This window comes from Abrus precatorius, unplaced genomic scaffold, assembly GCF_003935025.1.
Source record: "Abrus precatorius isolate BTA unplaced genomic scaffold, Abrus_2018 Scaffold10, whole genome shotgun sequence".
Taxonomy (NCBI): Eukaryota; Viridiplantae; Streptophyta; class Magnoliopsida; order Fabales; family Fabaceae; genus Abrus; species Abrus precatorius.
Genome location: NW_020874292.1, coordinates 34,946,974 through 34,971,350, shown reverse-complemented (window position 1 = coordinate 34,971,350; position 24,377 = coordinate 34,946,974). Strand labels below are relative to the sequence as shown.

Genomic DNA, 24,377 nt, shown 5'->3' with positions numbered 1-24,377 from the left:
CTTATAAAAAAAAATTAAATGCATTTTTAGAAGTACTTTCGTATTTATAATTACCTTATCATACACAAGAAGTTGGAATATATGTTGACAACATTTGTTCGTTATAAAGCCTTTGATAACACTTTTAGTGAATAAAAATTATATAATAATTTGAAGAGTAATTTTTTCATAAAAATTAACGAGGTAAAAGGAAAGGGCATTTTGGTCATATGCTAAAAATACAGACAAAAGCTATGGGGAAGGGCCTACAAATACAAACATGGAGTGTCTCTTTCGGAACTGTAAAGATGAGAAATGCCGAAGATCTCATCCCAAAATAAGGAACCAAACTTCTCCCCCACACAAACACTCTTTCTCTTTCTCCTTCACCTTCTCCCACCCACTCTCTTCCTCTGCGTTTCTCTGCTCAACCAGAAGCTCTGGGGAAACCGCAGAAAAAAACATAAACCATACACCCTTCGTTCCTAAACCAACATTATGCCATGCTTCACCCCACACCCCTCTCTTTTACTCTCCCTCCTTCTCTTCTCTCTGTCTTTTTTCTCTCTCTCTACACCTGCACAACCCTCTCCTTTCCATTCCTTACGCATTCCAGGTTGCTTTTTTCTCTTGCTTTTGTTTCTTCTTTTCCTTCACCAAAGTTTTGATTTTTCTGAAATGGGTGTGTTCTATTTTTGTTTTTATCTTCTGGGTTTTGTTTTTTAGATGATTTTGAGGTTGTTGGTGAGAGAGGTTATGACAAGGTGCTACCTTGGAAGACGAGGAGATCCATGGCTGAGGATGCCACGCCCAACACGTCTCTGATATTGGCTCAGAAGAGAACCACTAGGAAGGACCCTCTTGACAATTTTAACCGTTACACTGGGGGTTGGAATATCAGCAATCGCCATTACATTGCTGTCAGTTCCCATCTAACTTCTATAAACCCTGATAACTTTTTCTTTTTTCAAAAGTTATGTTTTTAACGTGTAATTAGTCTTTTGGTTGTAAACTTTTTTATTGGGTAGTTCCCTTTTTCTTTAGTTTTCATTTATGTTGTTGATGTTGTGATGCTGTTTGGACTGGTTGGGAATATTAATGTTTGGCTGACTTGGTGGTGTTGTCTTTTGGTGCAGTCGGTTGTTTTTACTGCGGTTCCCTTCTTTGTTGTTGCTGCAGTGTGGTTCGTGCTTTTTGGGCTTAGTTTATCCTTAATCTGCTTGTGTTACTGTTGTTGCCCTAGAGAGCCATATGGTTATTCTCGTTTGGCCTATGCTTTGTCCTTGATCCTCCTCGTTCTCTTCACCCTTGCAGCAATGTATCTCTATCTATCTCTTTCTCTCAGAAACTAATAATCCATTGTGCCATGCTTGTTTCATGAAGTTCTCTAACTATGTGTGCTTGATTGTGCTAGAGTTGGATGTATTCTCCTTTACACTGCTCAGGGGAAGTTTCATGGGAGCACCACAAACACACTGGAATATGTGGTGAGTCAGGCTGACTTCACTGCTGAAAACCTCAGGAACGTGTCAGATTATCTTGATGCAGCTAAGAAGATTGGAGTCGATGCCGTTTTTCTGCCGTCTGATGTTCAGTCGAACATTGACGAGGTTCAGACTAAGATAAATTCTTCTGCTGTGGAACTTTCCAGCAAGACGAAAGATAATTCAGAGAAAATAAAAGAAGGCCTAGATGGAATGTGAGTACAATTTAAAATATTGGTTTGAGTAGAGCTTTTGAATTGTCTTTTTCGCTAACAATTATCTGTTGTGCACTGTAGGAGATTGGCTCTGGTTATTCTTGCTGCTGTTATGCTCTTTCTTGCATTTCTTGGATTCTGTATGTTCGTTTTCTTTTTCTTTTAATAATACCTGTTTTGATTTTCTTGCTCTATGGTAAAGTTGACTGTAATTGTTAATTGTCTGATTTGCCTGTGCTTTGTGGCTAAAACATTCTGCAGTATTTTCGATATTTGGGCTGCAAGGTCTTGTATACTTGTAAGTTAAATTAATTAAGCCATATTTTATATCTTTATTACTTCTGAACTTCTTAACTCTTTAAGATTTGTCCTGGTAAATGTTAATTCATTAAATCATGTGTTTTCAATTGCTGCAGCTTGGTACTCGTTGGGTGGTTTCTTGTTGCTGGCACATTTATACTTTGTGGTGTATTTCTTTTTCTGCACAAGTAAGTACATGTCTTCTCGTAGAATTAATATTAGAATTTTTATTTTTCTCCTTAATGCCATTGTTGTTGCTTTGTTATCTCGTCTATTATGAGTTACTTTGTTTTTCACCTTTTCATAGACAAATCTTAGGCCTCTTGTTTTGATGTTTAGCAGTCTGGGGGTTTGGTTCTGACTGCTGATTGGGAGCCTTGATGGTGCCTTTGTGAAGAATGATTAAACAAAAATGTGCAACTATGAGTTGTAACTTACTTTTAAGCCTTTTGTACTATGAAATCATCACTGGTCTTTCCTCTTTGTTTTGTTTGTTAAGTAGGGAACGCATTCATTGTGAAATATATGGAAATTGAAAAGCTTTGCAATGCTAAGAACCATCAGTGCGCATCCAAAGAAAAGGGAACCATTGATGAACACTATTGTTGTAACACGACCTTTTGGTTTAGATTATTTTGTCTTCTCATCTGATTTATGCTTAACAGAATGCTTAGTTGGATTGCTTTATGTACTTTGAAAAGCAGATTTTATTTTTGAGGAATATAAGAAGTTGAAGCTGTAAGAAAGAATTAATTGAAACTCTAGATCCTGAAGTTAATTATTCATTTCTTTTAAATCAATATAGAAATTAAATAGAATGAAATTAATCGTTTATCATGACTGCATGCTTTGGTTGTGATATCTGGAATTGTATGGTTCTTGTTAAAATTTTCAAAATATCTGAAACAAAAGGTGGGATATTATTGAGTACATTGTCATATATGTTTTTTAATCTGTCTACTGGCCTTGTCATCGTTATATGGGACATGTGGATATTGTTGTGTTTTGGCCCCATTAAAATTACTCTTCGAATGCTTTGCTATTGTTTTGTTTAGTACTCTGAAGATTTTCAATTTGTTAAATACTCGAGTACTCATTTTAATCACCCATCTCAACATCATTTGAAGTCCATTGCTTCTATAATCACTTATGTGCATGTATATATAACAAAAATTTATTGCATATTTGTACCAGCGTTGTTGCAGATACATGTGTTGCCATGGATCAGTGGGTGCAGAACCCTACTGCGCATACTGCCTTGGATGAAATTCTTCCATGTGTGGATAATGCAACTGCTCAGGAAACCTTGTTACGAACCAAGGATGTGACATACCAACTTGTCAATTTGGTTGACAAGATCATTTCCAATGTCACAAATAGAAATTTCCCAGCTGCCGCAGGACCACTGTATTACAATCAATCAGGCCCTTTAATGCCTCTTCTGTGTAATCCATTTCACCCTGGTTTCACAAGTCGGTCTTGTGCTCCTGGGGAAGTTCCATTGGATAATGCTACAGAGGTAAGGAACTATTTAAGATTTTGAAAAGTAAATCTATACCCAGGAAAGAAAAGCCTAGCCTGACATCTTCTTGCCAGGTCCCTCCTTTTCTTTTTCACTTTTTTTTTTCTAGCTAAAATTATACTGTTTCATTTCTATCCAAACCAAGGTTGTGAAAAGTCAAGATTCTATCTTAGGACCTAAAGAGAAAAAAGGGTTGGGGTAGAGAGAGGGAAGGGATTCAGCTCCTTGAGGAGTAACTTCAAAGGGAAAAGTACGGAACTCCTTAATCTTGATGAGAAGGTTAATGGTTGATGTTACATCCATATGCATAACAAATCATGGATTTGTTATAACCTCACTTAGTTTTCTCATTAACAGTTGAGATGTTTCACTTTTCTTGTGTAGGTGAACTACTAGCTTAAGAGCCAAAATGTTACATTTATATATATAGGACGGGAATCAAGTTACTTCAGAAGTAACTCTAATAAGAATTACTTCACTTAATAACTCTGTAGAAACATTCAATATCATCAATCCAAATGTTAAATAAGGTGGTATACTTATGTTGATTATGCATATAAAGTTGTAGATAAATCAGACATTCATAAATATGTAATTTCCAGCATTGAACGATCACTCATCAGGCTCAAAAGCTTTAAAATTTTGAATCGGTTTGCTGTTCCATGTTTTTTGCCCATAATTTGGCATCACATTTGGCAGGTATGGAAGAAGTATACATGTGAAGTTTCTTCATCAGGCATTTGTAAGACGCCGGGTCGAATGACACCAACCATTTATGGCCAAATGGAAGCTGCAGTGAACATAAGTTATGGCTTGTATCATTATGGGCCATTCTTGGTTGATTTACAAGACTGCACTTTTGTGAGGAAAACATTCACAGACATCAGCAACAATTATTGTCCTGGTCTGCAGAGGAATAGTCAGTTGATTTATGTTGGATTAGTTTTGGTATCTGCTGGTGTTATGCTGTCTTTGATCTTTTGGGTCATCTATGCAAGAGAGCGGCGGCACCGTGTTTATACTAAACAGTTCATTGCCGGTTAAGTGTGTTGTTATGACTTAAAACTACATTAGGTACGATATGGTTCTCATGTACATTTGAGTTAGATTTTATTCCATATTGGGTGGGTCTCTTATTCTATGTGATGTAAAGTTATTTATCATATTAATTACCTATACTTGAGGTAGATGTATTAAAGTAATTTGTGTTCGTGGAAGATAGTATTGTTGGTGTGTTTTTATATCATTTTTTATCTGCTCTACGACACTGACATTGTTTGATTCGAGTTCGTTCTGATGAGTTTTGTTGAATGTAGCCAAAACATTATTTATGGAGAATTTGAGTATGAAAATCATCAAAATAAGTTAAAATTTATTAAATAAATATTCATGTCTAAATAAGTTCTATAAAATCCTTCCTTTATCGATCGTCAGATTGATGATTTATCTCTCGCATTGACTTGAAGTTGAAAGTGTGGAAATTCCAATTCTGGTTTTTAAATGCCCATAACTATTTATATCTATTTAACATTTTAATTTATTTATTTATTTATTTTTATCATATCAAATCATATTACATATCGCATTTATTATTTTTTACTTCTATCTTTTTCTCTGTTTAGGTGGGTCTACAAAACATATAGATCTACAATTTTCTTTTATAAAATAAATATAGGAAGAGTACTGATAAGATGAGTAATGAGGGAAAGAGATATTTATTGTTATAAAATTTATTGTGAGAATAGAATTAGAGTTTTGTTAATCAGTCTTTAGAGTTGAGTTTAAGCTTTTATAAATAAATTTTTTTTATGAAAAATATAAAATTATAAAAATCTAATAAATATTTTTTAATAAAATTTTACTATTATTAGTTATTTATCTATAATAAAAATAATGTATCTAAGTGTGAGTTTATCTGTTATTTGATGCGTACCTTTAAACAACAAATCGTATTCTTACTGCGTAGATCTCTTACATTAGACAAAGCCTATTACAATTTGCTTTTTCATACAGTTGGGGAGGTGCACGGCAAAGTTTTCAAAATTAAATGGTTGAAGCTTATGTTTTCCTATAAAGATTATATAATTTATTGTATATATACATATGTTTAATTATAATCTCAATTATGTTATTTTAATTTATCATTATAATTATGCTTTATTCTCTTAAAGAATTATAATATAGAGGAGTCAGATCATAAGTTTTCAATTGATGGACTCAATACAGTAGAAATACTGGTAGCTGGCCAACTCCGTGGACCACTCAGGCTAAGGTTGCTATTTGATTCATTCATCAATTCAAGAACCGTGAATATTTTCTGTTTTGGTGTACGTTTGTGCTTTCATTCTTTGATTCTATGATAGTGAAATATTTTCTTTTTCGTTTTTTTGAGTACATTGGAATTCGGTAAAGCATTCATGCTCTTTATTCTTATCATATTTAAATCTTACAGGTGCTAATGTTCCATTGACTGAAAGGTACCCAACAAGGCAACAATAATAAATATAGAAGGATAAAGATGACCCCATGAAAGCTTAATGTGAATCAATTGGACCCATTCTTCTGGGGAAAAAAAAATCAGAAATCCACTTTTGACCCAAAAGCTTACTTCATTCGACCATGGATGCATACTAGATTAACTTGCTTTATGATTAGACCATCCACCTTCACTTCCACGTCTTAATCTAAAAGACTTGATTATTTATAAGCAAAATAATCACTTGCCCTTCCACAAAGTTGTTCTCCCAAAGGACATATTGGTAAACACACTCAAGGCCAAATAATCTCCTCTAAATTACTTAAGCAACCCACTAGCTTACTAGCAATTCCCACTAAAACACAAGGTCATCTATGTACTTACGACGAAATATAAAAATTTCAAAGGCTTCAACTTTAAGTTCCCATTAGTTAAGCCTAAAAACATTCCAAAGAGAGAATCACACGTTTCAAACACCATTGTCTCTTGGGGCTTGAACTATAGTTCTATGGCCTCAAGAAGTGTTCCTTCAATTTCAAAGTTCAATTCCCACACAAACCCACCATCACCACGTGTATGCTTGTGCTCTCCCACCACACATCCTGGGTCCTTCAGGTGCAGCCTACACAAGAAGCCACACCGAGCTGTGCCTAGGAACCCCTCCAAAAACTACCATCATCTGGAGTCTTCTATGGCTGCCAAAGACAATTCTTTGAAGGCATTTCTCCTACAAGTTATTAAGCCCTCTAGCCATGATCTTCATAGGAGGAATAATTTCCAACCAAAGCCTACTTGATTTTGTTTGATGAATAGTAACAATGATGCAGTTGCAGTCTCTTGATCACAAATAGTTCTTTGGTCTTCTTCTGTTTGCTGTTGTATGTGTAAAAAAGAGAATCTCTTGTTTCTTTTTCTTTTCTTTTGCCGCCCCCTTTCACTGAGGGGTAAGAAAGAGTGTTTGTGAGGATATCTGTACATAAAAGATTTTGAAAATGCAGTGTTATAGTCCAAATCACAGTTTTGATTCTTAGTTTCTAATGGAGGAAAAAGTAGATTTTGTAGAGGATATGTTGTTTCTGGTGACATGTTTATTTGAATTTCACTTGTTTTGCAATGCACAATAGTTCCATGTAATTTCTGAAGCAGGTTCATTATTTGAATTAAAAAATTGAGGTCATATGTAATATTTTGAATACAATTTTCTCATTCTTTCACTTACGTTTCTATATATATATATATATGAATAAATATCTTAAAAATACAAAAATAACTTTTTGTTGTCCAACTTTTGTGAAAAGAAACAATTTTTCTTTCTCAGGAAATGAAAATCTTCTGCTGCTATTATGAGTGTCATTAATTACAATTTGTTTTTGTTAGAAGAGAGATTGAGGAGCAAATTTATGCCTACGATCCTAGTAGCTCACTGAAAATATCTACCATAATTTCAATTGCAAGTATATTACTTGGGATAAAATGGACTGCTGCAAACTTTTTATCTTCATCCATGATCATGACTTATATCTCTCGCAAAAGAAACCATTTAGCGATGATTAATTTAATTAACTACTTCTTATATTATATGATAAGCTTGATACTAAAATTTATTTGAATAAATTTAAAAAATTATTCAATAAAATTTTACATAAATAATAAAATACATTACATAATTTATAAGACGATGATAAATTACTTTCAGAAAGAAAGAAAATATTTGATAGAAAAAATACAATGGGAGAAAGAGAAGAGAAAATAAATTAAGAAAGAAAAAAGGGGTTGGCAATGTGTCATTCATCATAATACTGCTGAGCACGTTGATTAATTCGTCGCTCTGTCTCTTTTTCTTGACACATTACAAAATTATTACAACAACCTAAGAAAGAAATCTCTAACCACCTAAGACCTAGCCATGCCATGTGAGCTTCTTTCATTTTGTCTCTCCGACATAAAAGCCTTCCAGTTCTGTTGGCGAATTGTTTAAATAATTGTCTCTGATGTTTGCTTCAAATGAAATTTTTTACATTAACACGTTACCTACTGAATCAATTAACAAAAGAATGATTCTATCAAGAGAAAAAGAGTAAAAACAAAGCGAAACAAAACGGTGATCGTAACTGGCAGATTTAAGAGATATTTATATAAAAATGGCTCATATTGGTAATGTCGTGCATGGTTGATAAGATCTCAACTATGAATTAGTATTTAAATGGACAAGTCAACTAACAATATTGGTTAAAAATTTATTTGCCTAATTTACTTTCCTTTAGACAAAGTGATTTTCAATTCTAAACAGTGACACATTTCTATTATTTATATGAACGTAGAAGCGCCTTCATGATTATTCTTTTCACGCACAAGAAAATATAAAAAAATGTATAAATATTCACCTAAGATAAAATGAGAACCACATCACTTACAAAATTTAGATGAGATCCAAGATAATGTTATGCTTGTTATGGTTTTCATTTTGGATCCTGATATGCCAACTTGCATTATGAGTATTTTTAAAGAGTGTTTACTCCGAGTTTTAGATTGTATTTGATAATATAATTCCTAGTTTATCAGGAACTTACTTTTTTGGTCAACAAGCTAGGAAAGTTGTTTGATAAAAAAAATTATAATTTTTGAAAGTTAATTTTTAAAAAACCTAATCCAAACGGCTTTTACCTTATTAGAAGTTACTTACTAATATATTTTTATATTTTTTACTCTTAATCTTTAAAACAATTTTTATTCGTAGAAAATAACTCCTACCTCGTTTCTTTGAAACTCATGACATTTGACGGTTCTTCTGGGTCATAGTGGGTATATGGTGCTTTAAAATTATGCTTTTAATTTTATCTACGTGGGAGAGAGATAAATGGTGCTTTTCATTTATAGTCTTGTGGTTTTTCAATTGACATGAAATAATTTGCCAATTTAATTTGTTAATATTTGATAAAGGTGGTCGTGGAAATCTAACAAAATATTTATATTTGATATGTGTCAATATTTAAATTGGGTGGACATTCTGTTACTTTGTATCTAGATAGCTCAACAATTAATAATGAGGCGTGAACTAAAGCTTCGATTATTGATCAACTATATAAACAATCAAAATGATCAATAATGGAGCAGTAGTGCTGCCGAACATTTATTCAGTGTAGAGGGGAATTATATATATATATAAAGGGTGTGTGTCCTTTAGTTTTTTATTATTCCGCGATAATGTAAAATAAATGATCATTCCGCGACAAGATTGGAGCAATTTTCTTTGCAGAAAAGAAGTCATCTGCAGATCATAGCACGCAATATCAGCTCATGGTGTTGAGAATCATGTACATGTGTATGGTATATATGGTCGTGGATTTGGTTTTCATTTGGTTCTAAAGCACAAACAATGATTGGTCATTTTAGTTTGGTATTGAAAGTGGACGACGCATCACTCATGGGGTGTAATACAGAGAACCTAAACACAATAATTGATCAGTCACTACCCAATTACGCAAGCAAACTTGGCTCAACAAGCATCTCCTTTCAATCTGCTTAAATATCTAGACTTCAGTTGAACGATTTTATAGAATGCCATTTTTTTTTTCTTTAATTGTTAGCTTGGTGTGAATGACAGGTTTTAAAATAATTTGGAGGGAACTTTAATTAGTTTTCTTTGATTTTCACTCAATCAAAACTTCTCCATGGAAGCTTATGCAGTTTGTGAAGCGTAGGACTGACTGAAATGCTTGATTTGAAGTCTTACTGTCTCCCAAATCACATTATTTATATATTTTTATAAGAACTTTTCTAAATAGTTAAACTACTGAAGCACTTATTGTTTCTAAATGTATATATATTTTATAGTTTATAATTGAAAAAATTATAATGTTAATCTCTATTTTTTGGATGAGCCATCAAAATAGTCTTTTAAATTAAAAAAAAAAAAAGTTGTATTAATGTGGTATTTTAAGTGTTAATTAAATAGACCTTTTTACATGTCATTATTGATAGATAATTAGTTTAAATTATTTTTCATTTATAATTTCATCATCTTCTTAACTGATCTTTGTTCTGACTAACCTTCTTCTCCCACTTCTACCATTCTCTTCATCACTTGTTTACAATATGAATTACAATGGAAATGAGTAAACCACAACATTAAGTTTGATTCCTCTGTGAATGTGTTCCAATTTAATTTTATCTCAAAACATATTTTCTTAGTTTTGCCGAGTGTTACTGCTACAGTTGTTGTAGTTTATTTATTTATTTAAATAAATTTTAATCGATAATTTAGAATGCGTGAAAAAGAGTATACTCATTATATATGATTTAATTTACAAGATGAAGGTAACGTAGCAAGATTCAACTTGGCAGCCCGGGCAGCAATATTAATAATTTTTTATCGAACAACAGTGGAAGATATCTATCTACGTATATTAATTTCAATAGCTCAAAGATCCATCCATAACACGTTTTTAAGTTAGAAGACTACAATTTCAAAGCAACACAGTCACACTTGCATGGGCACTACGTGTCGTTCTTGTTTTCTAGTTAAGTTTTTCCAATGGAGAATCTTCCAAAGCGAAAGAATGGTATATGACTCGAACGACACTTTAAGTCTCAAAAGCAGATGGCTAACATAGCCTGACATGAGTCTTTTTCTTGTGTGACCCCATCATCATCATCGCACTAATTAATAAGCATTTCAACAATGCTTTTGTTCATCGGTGGGCAAGCCCACAGTTTTGTTATCGTAGAATTGATGCCCCTTGGATCACAGTATTACCCAATGCATATAAATATTTAACACTGCATTTATTAAGACTTAAATTTAAAATAAAATAAATTATAACAATTAATTAACGTGTTAAGTGTAATAATAACCAGAAAGTTGGGTGAGGAGCGAATATTATATACATATATAAAGTTAAACCCAAATCACAAAATGACGAACGAAATTGCTATATATACATTGTTGGAGGGAAGAAAGGTTTGCTAAGCCAAAGGGTCGATCCCTTCGCTTTGGAGAAAATCCAAGACGCAACACTTTCCCTCGTTTTTCACTCTCTCTCTCTCTCTAAAATGGCCGCAGCTTCTAGAAAATCAAGTGGACCTGTTCTCCGGTCACTCTCGCCGGCCGGCAGATTTTACAATTCCCGATCGTATTCTTCCACCGGCTTCGCATCTTCAACTTCAACCTTCACTCACTCAACCACCTTATTCCACCGTTCCACTTCTCCCACACGTGTCAATCTCCGCGGTTCTTCCGGTTCGGTTCCTTCCGTCCGGTGCGGTTCCGTTTCTCCGAACCATTCCATATCCGTCTCCGGCGCCGTCAATAGCCGTGCGATCAAACGGCAGAGCCACCACCAGAAACGGACCTGCATGTGCTCGCCGACGACGCATCCCGGCTCGTTCCGGTGCAGCCTCCACAAAAACTTCGGCTCTCGCACGGCGATGGGGCCGCAGTACTCGCCGAACCGGCTGAACGCACGGCGGTCGGCGATGACGAACTCGCTCGTGAGAATCGGTGGCGTGGAAGGCGACATCGTGAAGAGAGCCTTGGCGACGCTGATCCGGCCTTCGTCGCACCAGCAGCGCCGCCGCAGCGACTTCCGTTCTCGACCGAGCAGACTCTCCATCATGTCCAAAGTTGAAGAAGAACCGTGAATGAGCCGAACAAAAACCACCGTGGACTGTGGCGGATTCGATTCGGAACGGATTAGTTTTTTGGTTACTTCTAGAATTGAAATCCATCGAAGACTGTGGATATGCTTCGTTCTTTGTGTGTGTATATAGTTTAGAATTAATTAGGATATAAAATATAGTACAGAGGAAATATTAGTGGCCGCCATTGATGGCGATGCTTGAAGTTCAGCACATAATTTCATCGAAACAATTTTGTTAAAAATCCGTACATCGTTAGTCCTCACTCCAAAATCAGAGTATAATTTTGACTCCAAATGCCAAAACTTTTCTTCAATTGTTTCTCCTTTTCCTTGCTTCAGAATCTCACTGATTTAATTACCAATATACCCCACTACTAGCTCTTATACCAGTCTCTTATTTATGTTCACCAACAGTTAACATTTTTTATTTTTATTTTTTTGTATTTTACAATTCTTGTACAGATAAATTTTCAATCCTTTTTTTATCAATAAAATTATAAATTATTTCTTAATACACAGTTATTCAACTCTCCAATACACCTAGAGAATAAGATACTGTAATGAAAAAAATTCATATTAAATCTTATAAAAAAAATTCTTCAATAGAAAAATTATGGGGAACTTGTATCAGTAGTCTTCACCATAGCACAGTGTATGGGTTGATGAGTTTGAAAGCTTGATTTACCTTGACAACAAAGTGATCTTAAATGTATGACATAATTTCCATTCAACCAGAAGGACCGAACAACTATTTTTCTTCAATTTTATTTGTCTTTTTTTAAGCACTTGTTTGGATGCTACTAATTTACTAAGCTGCTTTGCTTGACGCAGAACGAGACATGCCCTAAAATTTTTATGTTGTTTTGGTTAAGAGAGGAATCATTAGATTAAAGTAACATAAATGTAGGTAAACTACTACTATTGGAGAAAGGTTTTCTTTCTATTTCCCAAACCGAACATGTAAATTTGAAATTGTTTTGAATCAATATACTGAATCTCAAATCACCATGTACTCGTAACACTGATTCTTTTGGTGCCCAAATGCACTGGCTCGTGTCTCTCACAAGTTACACCAGAAGTTCCAAAATATTTAACTATTAAGGAGATTCACGATGGCAAAAATAATCCCATGACTGTGTGAATTGTTTTGTGTGCGACTCACTCAATTTTAGTGCTACATATAAATAGACTACTGGTAAGAACACTAGGTGCACATAAATTTTCCAAATACTTTTATTCTATTAAAAATTTTATGGGAAAAAAGGATAAACATATTTGAAAAGCTTAATTAATATGTGAAATTTGTGTACAACGGATAATTTACGGAAGTTTAAGAAAACAGTGGTCGTGGAATTCAAGGGTTACGTCTGTGACAAGATCATGTGAATGTCTATGTCTCTATCTTATATATGGAATGCTTATTATTTGAATGACTACGTGGTGGTGCTTTTGGTCTCACGTTCTTCCCTAGTTTGCGCAGAATAGAGAGTACTAAAAGGCAATTATATTAGGAGGCCTAAAGTTGAATTAATTAAAATGCTTAAAATAATTATATCGTTAAAAAATGATATTACATTTTATTTGACGGTAGCTTATTTGAATTTTATGTGATAACTATTAATTTCTCTCTCAGAATAAGAGATAAGGATAAGAAAATTGGACTTTTGCGTCCAAGCAGTTAGTGTTCATAATGTGTATGAGTTGGCAATGACTCTAAAGGAATCCATTGTTTTGTCCCTTAGCTGAGCAACTGGTTTTAGAGACCATGGTTTTGTTGATTCAATGATATGCCTTCTCTGAATAGGGAAGTATACATTATTTGTATATGATTGGATCATCTTTCACATTCACAATATTTGGTGGACTCTGTCTTGGGAGTTTTGTTTTAGTTACTGTATTAGTAGTGTTCTCATCACCAAATTAAAAATTTTGAAATTCAATAGACCTAGCCAAAAATATGAAAGGTGATGATGATTCCATGCCATGAAGAATTGAAAGATTTTTATTGTTATTTTGTCTTGAGATTAAAGATGCTAAATATGAAAAACATCATAACAATGCACAATAAATATACAATAGATTAAGCATCCAAGCTTGAGGTTAAACACAACTTATAATTGCATGAACATGTTTATGTTGGGCTTTCTTAGGGGCAGCCCATGTAGAACTTATATTAAAACATTAGAATTGCAAGAATAAAAGAACCTTAGAAACACTTCTAAGAAAAAAAAACCCAAGATCCCACTTTTTCGGGCCTATATAGATCCAATCTAAAGTTCATCCATTGGATATATAAAACAGGCTTTCATATTGACATGGCCCAAAACCTGAAAAAAAAGGGTCATTAATATTTTCCAACTAAGAAGAATAATTTTCTATTTTATTGTAAAGAGAGACTATTTTAAATTTCATGTTCTTCAATAAAAAAATTCATTATCTCATTTTATATTTTAATTTTTAACATGTTTGCAAATTAAATATGTCATTTCACTTAATCTCTTTCAAAAATAATATTTCTTTTTCTATCAATTTTTTCAAGCTTATAAAATCTGTTCTGGCTTTTTTTTTTTTTTTCTAAGCTATAATTGTACCTTGTCTTCTATGAAGAACAAACACCCAAAATGGGAAATAATACAGAATATAAACAAAATTAACAACTGAGTTGAGCATATAATTATTCTTATAAAATTTTAAATACTGATTAGCTTGCACAAAATAGAGATAAATGATATAGAGTGAACAAAATAGGAAGGATAGAAGTGGAAAGGAAATAAAATACAAATGATATGCGGTTTGGAATGAATAGAACAAACAATGGGATAAAAATATTTTTTTATTTATTTGAATGAGTTAAAAAGAGTATTAAAATATTTATATAAATAATATAATATTTTTATATAATTTTGTATAGGTTAAGCTTTAACAATTAATCTACTTACTTAATGGCAGAAAGTTTACATTAATTAATTAAAAAAATTATTACATGAATATCAAATATTCTTAAATATATTTTACAGCATTATTTAATTGTAGAGGATGACAATAAGATGTAATCATAATGAATTTTATATATGAATTGATATATAAAGTTCATTTATTGAAGCATAACTACATAGTAATTTTTCTTCCTATCTGGCATTTTTCTTTTTTCCTTTTTAAAGAATGATTGCGATGTCACACGTTACTCTGCACAATATTTATTTTGGGTGAAACTTATTTATTATCATAATTTTTCTCAAGTCAAACGAATTAATAAATTTCATACTCAACTAAACGTGCATTTGACAAATATTAATTTTATTAGCTCAATTATTCTTTGGTTTCCAAGTTAATTTTAGTTTTTTTTATTTAAATCTTTTTCAGTGAGTTAATTTATCATTCCAACCCCAATTATGTAGTATAACTATGTTGATAAAATAATCGATAAATATGGTTTTAATTGTCATTTTCAAACAAAGTTTGTTGACTTAAGTAAATTCCTGGAATCGAAATATATTTCCTTTGGAATTCAAAATTCCTTTCAATCAAAATAAACAAAAGAAAAAAAAATATAAATATAGAATCCTCTAGTCTTATTTTACGGTTCTAAAGTTTCATTTTATCATCCAATTGATAAATATAGAAATTAATTGCACAAAATGCTCCTTTTAACTCAAAAATATGTCGAGAGTTAAATTTTTAAAAATTCACAATTATCTTAATATATTTATATAAAAGAATTATTGATAATAATGTTTTCCTAACTTGAATGCTTTGCTTGTCAAAAGTTCAAAATAATTTAAACCAAACAGATAGTTAATAGTAATTAAATAACATGAGATGAAATGAGGAATGATAAAATAAAATAACTAATTATTTTGTCATACCTTCATTAATTTGAAAAAAAAAGTTAAAATAAATAATTATATCATTTTATTTTCTTTCGTTTAACTTATTTTCATGAATTGAAGGATAACAATCATAGCCATACTAAACCAAATCATGTGTGAACTAAATTGGCTTAGTGACATTGCGTGTCGTGTTTTTGTTTACAACCCAAAAACAAAAGGCTCTGATTTTAATATTTTGTGATTGGTGGGACACTTGCAACTAAAATGGTGGAGAGATCTGTTCTTGGGAGATGAACTCGTAGCTTTTGTTCTCTGTCTTTTTCTTCAATTTATTTACTTATAATCTTCAATGAATTTACTTGTCTAACATTGATTTCTCAGTTGAGTTTTTCTTTTTATTTTACATTTTAAAAATATAACTTTTTTATACATAAGATATAAAAATTAAACATTTCTCACCTTTTCATTAAATATAAATATATCTATTAATTTCTTATATCAACGAGTGAAGTTTTCCTATTACATGTAGAATTCCTGCGACATCTTAATATATAAAAAGAATAAGCACATTTTAGACAACAATCTTGCAACAGAGATATTTTGAGAATTAAAATAAAAGAAATGAACATTAATGTAACAAAAGTTTAGAACTTGAATATAATAAAGCGTTGATTTGCAATAAAAGTTTACAATTTTGATAAAGGTAAATCCAATGCAAAAGAACTGAATGTTAAGAAAAGCTAACGAATAAAAAGCTGAGTAATCATTCTGTGTTTGGCTTGAAGCATTGATGATGGGGACGGTAACCGGCGACGTTTAAGCTGAGAAACATCTCGATCCATATGAACTCAAGTACTCGATCCTTTCCCTTTCTCTCTTTCTACCCCAATCACACACACAGACACTTAACTTATCACTTTCTCTATAAAATAATCATTACACACAAACACAACCCAACAAAACCCTCGTTGTGCACACGCCGCACGCACCCTTTCCACATAAACAATGTTGAGGCTGAAAGGAGGTAGCAGGCCACCGTGGGTGGGACTAGGCGCCGCCGTGTGGGTTCAGATTGCATCTGGAAACACTTTCACTTTCCCTCTTTACTCTCACTCTTTGAAATCAGTTTTGGGTTTCAACCAGCGCCAAGTCACTCTCCTCGGTGTCGCCAACGACATCGGCGAAAGCGTTGGCTTGATTCCCGGCATTGCCTGTAACAAGTTCCCTCCTTGGCTCATCCTTCTCGTTGGTTCCATCGCTTCCTTTCTCGGTTACGGTCTTCTCTGGCTCGCTATCAGCGACACCCTTCACTCCCTCCCTTACTTACTGGTTCGTCTTTTGCGACTTCCTTTAAACTACGTCGTTTTCTCAAACTCTTGTTTTATAAATTTTTGTGATTTCCTTGCAGCTATGGTTCGCGCTTGTTATTGCTGCTAACAGTAGCGCGTGGTTAACCACCGCGGTTCTGGTGACCAACATGAGAAACTTCCCTGCTAGTAGAGGCACTGTTGCGGGAATTTTGAAAGGTTATGGTGGGCTTAGTGCTGCGGTTTTTACTGAAATTTATAGTTTGGTGCTTCATAATTCTTCTTCCAACTTTCTCTTGCTTCTTGCAATTGGGATTCCTGTTATTTGCTTCAGCATGATGTTTCTTGTTAGGCCTTGTAACCCTGCAACCGGTGATGACCCTGCAGAGAGTTACCATTTTATGTTTATTCAAGGTTCTAGTGTGGTTTTGGGTGTGTATCTTCTTGCCACTACCATATTTGGTAATTTAATGCCGTTTAGTGGGGCGGTTTCGTATGTTTTGGTGGCTGTGATGATTCTTCTTCTCATGGCTCCACTTGCCGTCCCTGTGAAGATGACACTCTGTCCTAAGAAAGATTCCAAATCAGACTCGTCTGAGCAAAGAGTTGGATCTTCCGACTCGCTCACTCAAGGCAAAGATGAGAATGTGCAACCGCTGCTGGCGTCGTCGTCGGCTGGAACGCTTGGGAGTTTTTATGATCAGGATGAATTGTCTGAGGTGGCTGAGCTTCTTGCTTTGGGTGAGGGAGCAGTTAAGCAGAAGAAGAGAAGGCCTAAACGTGGGGAAGATTTTAAGTTTACTGAGGCTATAGTAAAGGCTGATTTCTGGTTACTGTTTTTTGTTTTCTTTGTTGGTGTTGGCACTGGTGTTACCGTTCTCAATAATCTAGCCCAAATTGGTATTGCACAAGGCGAGGAAGATACCACCACCTTGCTTTCCATTTTCAGTTTTTGCAATTTTGTGGGGAGGCTTGGTGGAGGAGTTGTTTCAGAGCATTTTGTCAGGTGAGTGACATTTATTTATACTGAGTAACACCTAGTAGGATAAGACTTTGGTTGTTGTTGTCCTCTTTTGTTATTATATGATGAAATCAGAGTAACTGGCATACATATATGCTGTTGACAATCATACATCATCTTTTTGTGAACACGGGTTTGGAGCATTAATGAAGTTAATAGAAGAGTAAAGTTTTCATATTTAACTGAATCTTGTTAATAGGGATCCTTCTGAAACTGTAATTCAACTTACGAACCCACATTGAACTGGTTGCAAGTCTGTTTAGCTTGTAGTGGAGTTGAATGTCAGTAATGTACTAGTGTGACAGAGTACCAACTTCTCTGCTTTTGATTGATTCGATGGATTGTAATTCCAGCTCTTGACAATTTACAGGTCAAAAACGATCCCAAGGACAGTCTGGATGACTTGCACACAGATAATTATGCTCGTCGTATACCTTCTGTTTGCCTTTGCTATCAAAGGAACCCTTTATCCTGCAGTTGCGTTTCTTGGTGTCTCCTATGGTGTGCAAGTTTCCGTAATGATCCCCACTGTTTCTGAGCTTTTTGGTTTGAAGCACTTTGGCGTATTGATCAACTTCATGACATTGGGGAATCCAATTGGTGCACTCCTTTTTTCAGCTCTGCTAGCAGGGTATGTATATGATAATGAGGCAGCAAAGCAGCATGGTATAGGCCTTATTGCTTCCTGTGTGGGTGCAAATTGCTTTAAGCTTACCTTTTTTGTTCTTGCTGGGGTGTGTGCTGTGGGCATCATCTTGAGCATTATCCTGACTTTGAGAATTAAGCCCGTTTACCAAATGCTTTATGCCGGAGGTTCTTTCAGGCTGCCTCAAACATCTTAAAGTCATTGAAAGAAGTAGTAAAGCTGAACAATGAATAAAACTGAGGACTTCATAAGTCTATTCTATGCCAGTTGTGCTGGTATTTTCTTCTGGTCTACCGCTACTGCGATGTATATGCAGCTGGACATCAATTATGAAATTCAAAATTTTGTTATCTCACATGGAGAATACCTGCATTTGCTCTCGTGTTAGGCTTAAAGATGATACTGGCTGCTGGGAGTTAGAAGATTAGGTAAGTGATATGTTGTGATCTGCATACCTAAGGATAATGTTGTATTATGTAGTCTAAAGTGAAAATTTGAACTTAATTTAGTGTGTGTTTTGGAATTTTAATTCCAATTATATGGAAATTATAATTAGTTCAGAATTATAACTTTTTATGTTCGATTCTGCAAAGAATTAGATCGTAGAATGATAATCGTAAGTTGAACTTTAATTTCACTTTGACACTTCTAGCTAATAAGGAATAGCCATGATGTTAGGTTTGAATAAAATATTTGGTCCACTGGTGAGGTGATAACAATTAGGGGTGATGGTGGCAACTATGACATAATATTTTTTTAAAATTATTATAAAAAATTTATAAATTTCTATTGTGTTTTTCAACATACAATAAAAAAACGGTATTAAATATATCTCTCATGTTTCATCCACGAATTATAGACAAATCAGTTAAAAATAATAATAACTAGCAGTTGTAATTTTACAAATACTGAGAAATATGTGACTATAATAAGGACTAGTGTAGTGATGATAGTGGGGGTATTCAACACAACTTAACTATGTACTGCCAACCCTTAAATTCGTGTACCACGTCACGTGAAAGGTCGTTGACTCATAATTAACACTCAAGTGGACGGGTAAAGTGGGAGAGAAAATTAAGAAAAACAAAACAAAAAACCGTAGTAAACATCACATTTCATATGCTACTTGTCATTATTATATGGAAAAACCTTTTTTCTCACTCGCCATTAAAATATAATAATCCAAGAGAAAACAAAAGCAAAATAAACTAAGTTGGTTTAAGATCTTCAAACAATGTAGGCCACAAGGCATAATCATCATCGTAATCAGCATCACCTCTGATCTTATTGTAAGGACTATAACCCATTGGGCTTTCAGCCCTTTCATCTAAAGGCCTTGGCATCCTTGGACTTCTGTTATTAACCATTGATCTTGCATCAAGTGGTCCAGAAAGCCTAGGACTCTTTGCTGTGCCCATGAACCTTCCATCAAGAGGCCTATTACTCATTATTGGACTTCTATTTGCATTTGCATACACTACTCTCTCACTGTTATTATTCACCTTTCCATCAAGAGGACCAGATAACTTCATCACCTTGTTGTTATTCACCATCTTCTCATGCATTATTCTTCCATTTCCATCTAAAGGCCCTGAAAGTGCAATTGTCCTATTCCTTTGCATTCCCTTCTCTCCCTTGAGTTCTTCAGCCCCATTATGCTTTGCCCTTTTCCATTTCCCTTGGTACCAGTTTGGCTCTGGTGGCATGTCCTTGATCATCATCATTTCTTGATGATCTTCACGATAAACCAGCTTGCTAAAGCACTTCCTGAGGCACTTTTTGATGACCCCAGAAAGCTTTTTGCTGCTTTTCACTGCCCCATCTTCCTTCTTGGCAAGCTTGAGTATTTCTAGCCTGTGTTTGGCAATGGAAATGCCCATGCTCTGAAGAAATTCGTGGTTGAAGTAGATAGCATCTTCTAACTGAAGCTCGTTGCGTGCAAAGGCTAAACCATACTCGTATATGAGGGAGGGTTCTAGGTTGGTCTTGGATAACCAGGAGAACCAATCCATGGTAGAAGAAGATTAGTGGGTTGTGTCACAATGAGTGTATATATAATAATAGGTTGTAGCTATTTTAGCTAGTTTATGTTGAGGTTTGTGGTGGGTGTCGAGATTTATGTGGGAAAGTTGAGGAGTTGGAAAGTTTAAGGCTTGAGCGTCAGTGCATAAATGTGGCGTGTAAATGGCTATTAACTTTTGGTTTCATAGACCAGTTGCATTACTTTCCAATTTATTGTTTATTTATTGATTTTCTTTTCTTTGAATGGAATTCGGATGGTGGTTGAGTGACAATAGCCAAGAATATGTGGGAATTTTTGACATTTTCGGAAAGACATGTATCATGTCTGTAGCTCACGGGCACGGGCACAGGCACTGCAGGTTATATATGATAACAGGTTCCAATTCTCGAAATTAGAAACCATGATATATTTTGGTGTTTTAAGTTATCCTACAAGGTTAAACAACTCCATCTTAATTGGACTAATAGAATTAAGGTATTATATTAATTTTTTATAGATAAAATTTTATAAGTCTACATAACGTGAAGTTATTTACTACATGAGATAAATTGCATAAACTCTCTCTTATATAATATCTATAGGTCTTTTGTTTAAAACATAAATAAAGCTAGGTGTATATAAAATAAGATGAAGTGAACAGGAGATCAAAATCTGCGGCTGTGTTTATGGAGCTCAACAATGTTAGATTGAGACAGGGGCCGGTTAAAGTGGGAATGAAATGGGTTGGAGGCGCCAGGGTCCCAAGAAAAAAGCAAGTTATAAAGGCATATCAATTTGGTAACCTACTCTCCCCTTATTGCCTTAATTATTCGGAAACTCCAAATGATCCACCTTTGAACGTTCAAACCTTTAATTAGCACTTACCTGCCCTGAGCCCACCTTATGTAAATGGGTTAGTGAATATATATATATATATATATATATGTGTATATTACTAAATCCTTGATTTAGTTATTATATCCCTCAATCATTTTAGTATTTTTAATCATATTATTAACATACATAAGAATATATCATTTTAATCTTTTAAATTATTATTTATTACACAGTTTAATTTATAATTTTAAAAAAATTTCATCTATAGTTTTTGATGCAGATAATATTAAAGAAAATAAAAAAATAGATAGTAAATAAAAAAATTAGAAATTAAAATAAAATAAAAACATATATTATATTGTTTGGATATTCTCTCTAGCAGTATGCGGATCGTGTCTGATATTTATTTAAAAAAATGGTCAATTTAAATAAATATTTCAAAAACAAAGTTGATTCAATGACTAGCTATTAAGTGATATCATAGATACGTTATTTTGGATTGCAATTATACTGTGTAGTTTGAATATTATACGATGCCAGTACATAACATGATAACAATAATAATGACAATAACTCTTTTCAACAGTTTGCCTGTCACAGTTCTTCAACGCCATGGTGGGTCTAAGATTTTGGGTCAAGTTTTATGCCTTGGTTGGAGCTGAGTTCATAGAAATTAGGCATCAGAGTCGCTACATCCAACAGTATGACATGAGATATTAACGGTGAATTCAATGTTTTGGACCAAAATTAGACAAAATAAATAAAGGGAAATGTAAATACACTCTTTTAATTCAATGTGAGTTAAAGACCTGTTGCTCCCATGCTATACCTGTCTTTGTATTCTATAAAAGCAGAGTGGGCTTCAATATGAAATGAAATGAAGCCCACCAACCAACTAGTGGATTGAGTCAAAGGATACTTGCCAACAAAATTACCCGCTCAAATCAGAAGCAGACAAATTACGATGTTCTTTATCCTATATGTTTGACAGTCAGCACTTTATGGTATTGTTACTCTGCAATGTTCATTGTCTGCCACCATGTTTCCTTGTTTTCGAGAGGGATCCAGAGTTTATGTTCTTCATTACTATCCTAGTTAGAAAAAAAAATGGTAAGAAAAAAAAGTGTAATTAAGAACATAACTTGTTACGTATTTGAAAGCATTATTTTTTTATGGGTGAAAAAAAAAAACATTCGACGGGATACACGTTAACTTTTATAACATGAAAGGGTAAGAGTTTGCAATATCACGGGATTTTTCTAATCATGAGGGTTTTGTAGATAGTTCAAGAGATTTATCCATAACACTATTAAACAACAAAGTACTTGAAGTTTTATTACTACCTTCTTGGCATAGAAAATAATGAGAAGGGAGAAAATATACCTTTTTCTTTATGAACATAGCTAATGCATGTTTACAGAGAATACCCAAATATTCAAACATGTGACAATTACAATTTACTTCTTTTGAAATAGCACAAAATTTCACATGGTCCACGAGCTTCTCTTTCCAGATTTCATGAACCTTGTACACGAACACGTCATCAAAAAAATTCAACTTTCTCTATTGTAAAATTTTGATCCAACCTATTTATCTTGAGGTGTTCTAAAATATTTTTTGACATAACTTCTTGAAGCTGCTGCTTCTCTGAGATAGAAAGTTTGCAAAAGTAGTTTTGAACTTATTGTCTTGAAAGTTCTCTCTCTTTCCTTTTTATAACGTGCATCAAGAGCCTTATCATATTGTGTCACAAACTTGTTCAATGGAATATTTTTTAACTGAAAAAATCTCTAAAAAATTAATTCATACTTTCACTCCTTCGTGTGTTGGACATCTCAGCACAAATATAGCGTAAACAGGCAATAATCCATTTTGTTTTCTTGGATAGAGTATATCATTTGTAGCCATTGATTATCTTGCAATCCATACTTACCAATTATTGCTTCTCAATAAAAAAAAATTCAAATTATTTAATACTGAGAGATTAGTGAGTGCATTTATAAAAATGATTCTTAAATTTACTATGCTCATGATAATAATGATGATTAACCACCGAAAACACCCATGCATGCAACAGCTCTAGTGATAGTAGCATCCTGGCGAATGATAATTCTTTTGAAGGAACACCAGACAACCGAACAAAACTTTGTTTTTGTTTCATCCCATAATAAAGTACAACCAAAAAGAATATATTGCTGATGATATATGATTAACTCCAATGAATGGAACAAAGGCATTTTATATCTATTTGTTAAGTATGTTGGATCAAAAGTCACCACATCACCAAGGTGCTTGTAAGCCATTCTAGACTCTTAATCAATCCAAAAGCAATTTGCAAATTACGCTTCTGCAATTGACAATTCTTAAAATATGATAACATCAACCAAGCATCTCCTTTTTCGTTGACTAAATCCAATATTACCATATCCCTACTCTCATTACACAAGAAGGATGCTATTTTGCTAGGACACAAACTAGAGTCATCAAGCACATCATGATTATGGTCTCTTATAAATCTAGAAATAATCAATTTATTTATTTTTTTCCTTTATATATAGCATTGCCTTGCATCTTACCCTTGTCTCATAATGTGGTCCAGGACTTCTATTTTTCATTGTAGCATGCTTTTTTACTCGAAAACCCTCCTTTGAACAAACAATCCCTGGACCAATTATCATACCGTTCGTTCTTAATTTATTGATATGACCCAAACAAAACCTAAAACGTTTATTCTTTGCATACCTTAGATAACGATTCTTTGCATCTTCAAATGATGTGAACTTCATTCCCCCATAAGGGTCCAATGGAGGCTTTAATGGTTGTCCACTATTAAGATGATCCACACTTTTGAGAGCACTTTCAACTCTATTATCCAAGTAAGAATTAATTTTCATGCACTCCATTCCTTCATAAAGCTCTAATGGTAGTCCAATATTGAGATGATCCATTTTAAGATCAGGTTAGCATATTCGATCATCTTAATTCCTAATATAACAAGCATTCAAAATGATAAACAAATTAGGTTATTGTTTCTACTAAACTAAACAAAAGGAACAAATACATAAAATTAGGCAAGACACTAGAAGTAAAAAAAAAAAGTTATTTTCAAAAGTGCAAAT

General features: G+C 33.6%; 4 protein-coding genes across 4 annotated transcripts; 3 read left to right on the top strand and 1 right to left on the bottom strand.

The window, feature by feature from the left end:
• The first annotated feature begins 278 nt into the window (after window positions 1-278).
• Window positions 279-4,761, top strand: LOC113870805. The gene is made up of 9 exons (XM_027507282.1): window positions 279-595; window positions 706-899; window positions 1,116-1,297; window positions 1,394-1,678; window positions 1,760-1,818; window positions 1,940-1,976; window positions 2,095-2,166; window positions 3,173-3,497; window positions 4,200-4,761. The coding sequence occupies exons 1-9, from the start codon at window positions 478-480 to the stop codon at window positions 4,542-4,544; spliced, it is 1,617 nt and encodes a 538-aa protein (XP_027363083.1). The 5' UTR covers window positions 279-477; the 3' UTR covers window positions 4,545-4,761.
• A 6,185-nt stretch (window positions 4,762-10,946) lies between these two features.
• On the top strand, window positions 10,947-13,298 carry LOC113852803. Its single transcript, XM_027483174.1, has one exon. It carries the CDS (start codon window positions 11,029-11,031, stop codon window positions 11,614-11,616), a length of 588 nt encoding a protein of 195 aa, XP_027338975.1. The 5' UTR covers window positions 10,947-11,028; the 3' UTR covers window positions 11,617-13,298.
• A 2,908-nt stretch (window positions 13,299-16,206) lies between these two features.
• On the top strand, window positions 16,207-18,977 carry LOC113847924 (protein NUCLEAR FUSION DEFECTIVE 4-like). Its single transcript, XM_027477260.1, has 3 exons — window positions 16,207-16,774; window positions 16,854-17,758; window positions 18,144-18,977. Exons 1-3 carry the CDS (start codon window positions 16,451-16,453, stop codon window positions 18,613-18,615), a joined length of 1,701 nt encoding a protein of 566 aa, XP_027333061.1. The 5' UTR covers window positions 16,207-16,450; the 3' UTR covers window positions 18,616-18,977.
• A 650-nt stretch (window positions 18,978-19,627) lies between these two features.
• On the bottom strand, window positions 19,628-20,431 carry LOC113853165. The gene has a single exon (XM_027483652.1). The coding sequence runs from the start codon at window positions 20,429-20,431 to the stop codon at window positions 19,628-19,630; it is 804 nt and encodes a 267-aa protein (XP_027339453.1).
• Window positions 20,432-24,377: the final 3,946 nt, after the last annotated feature.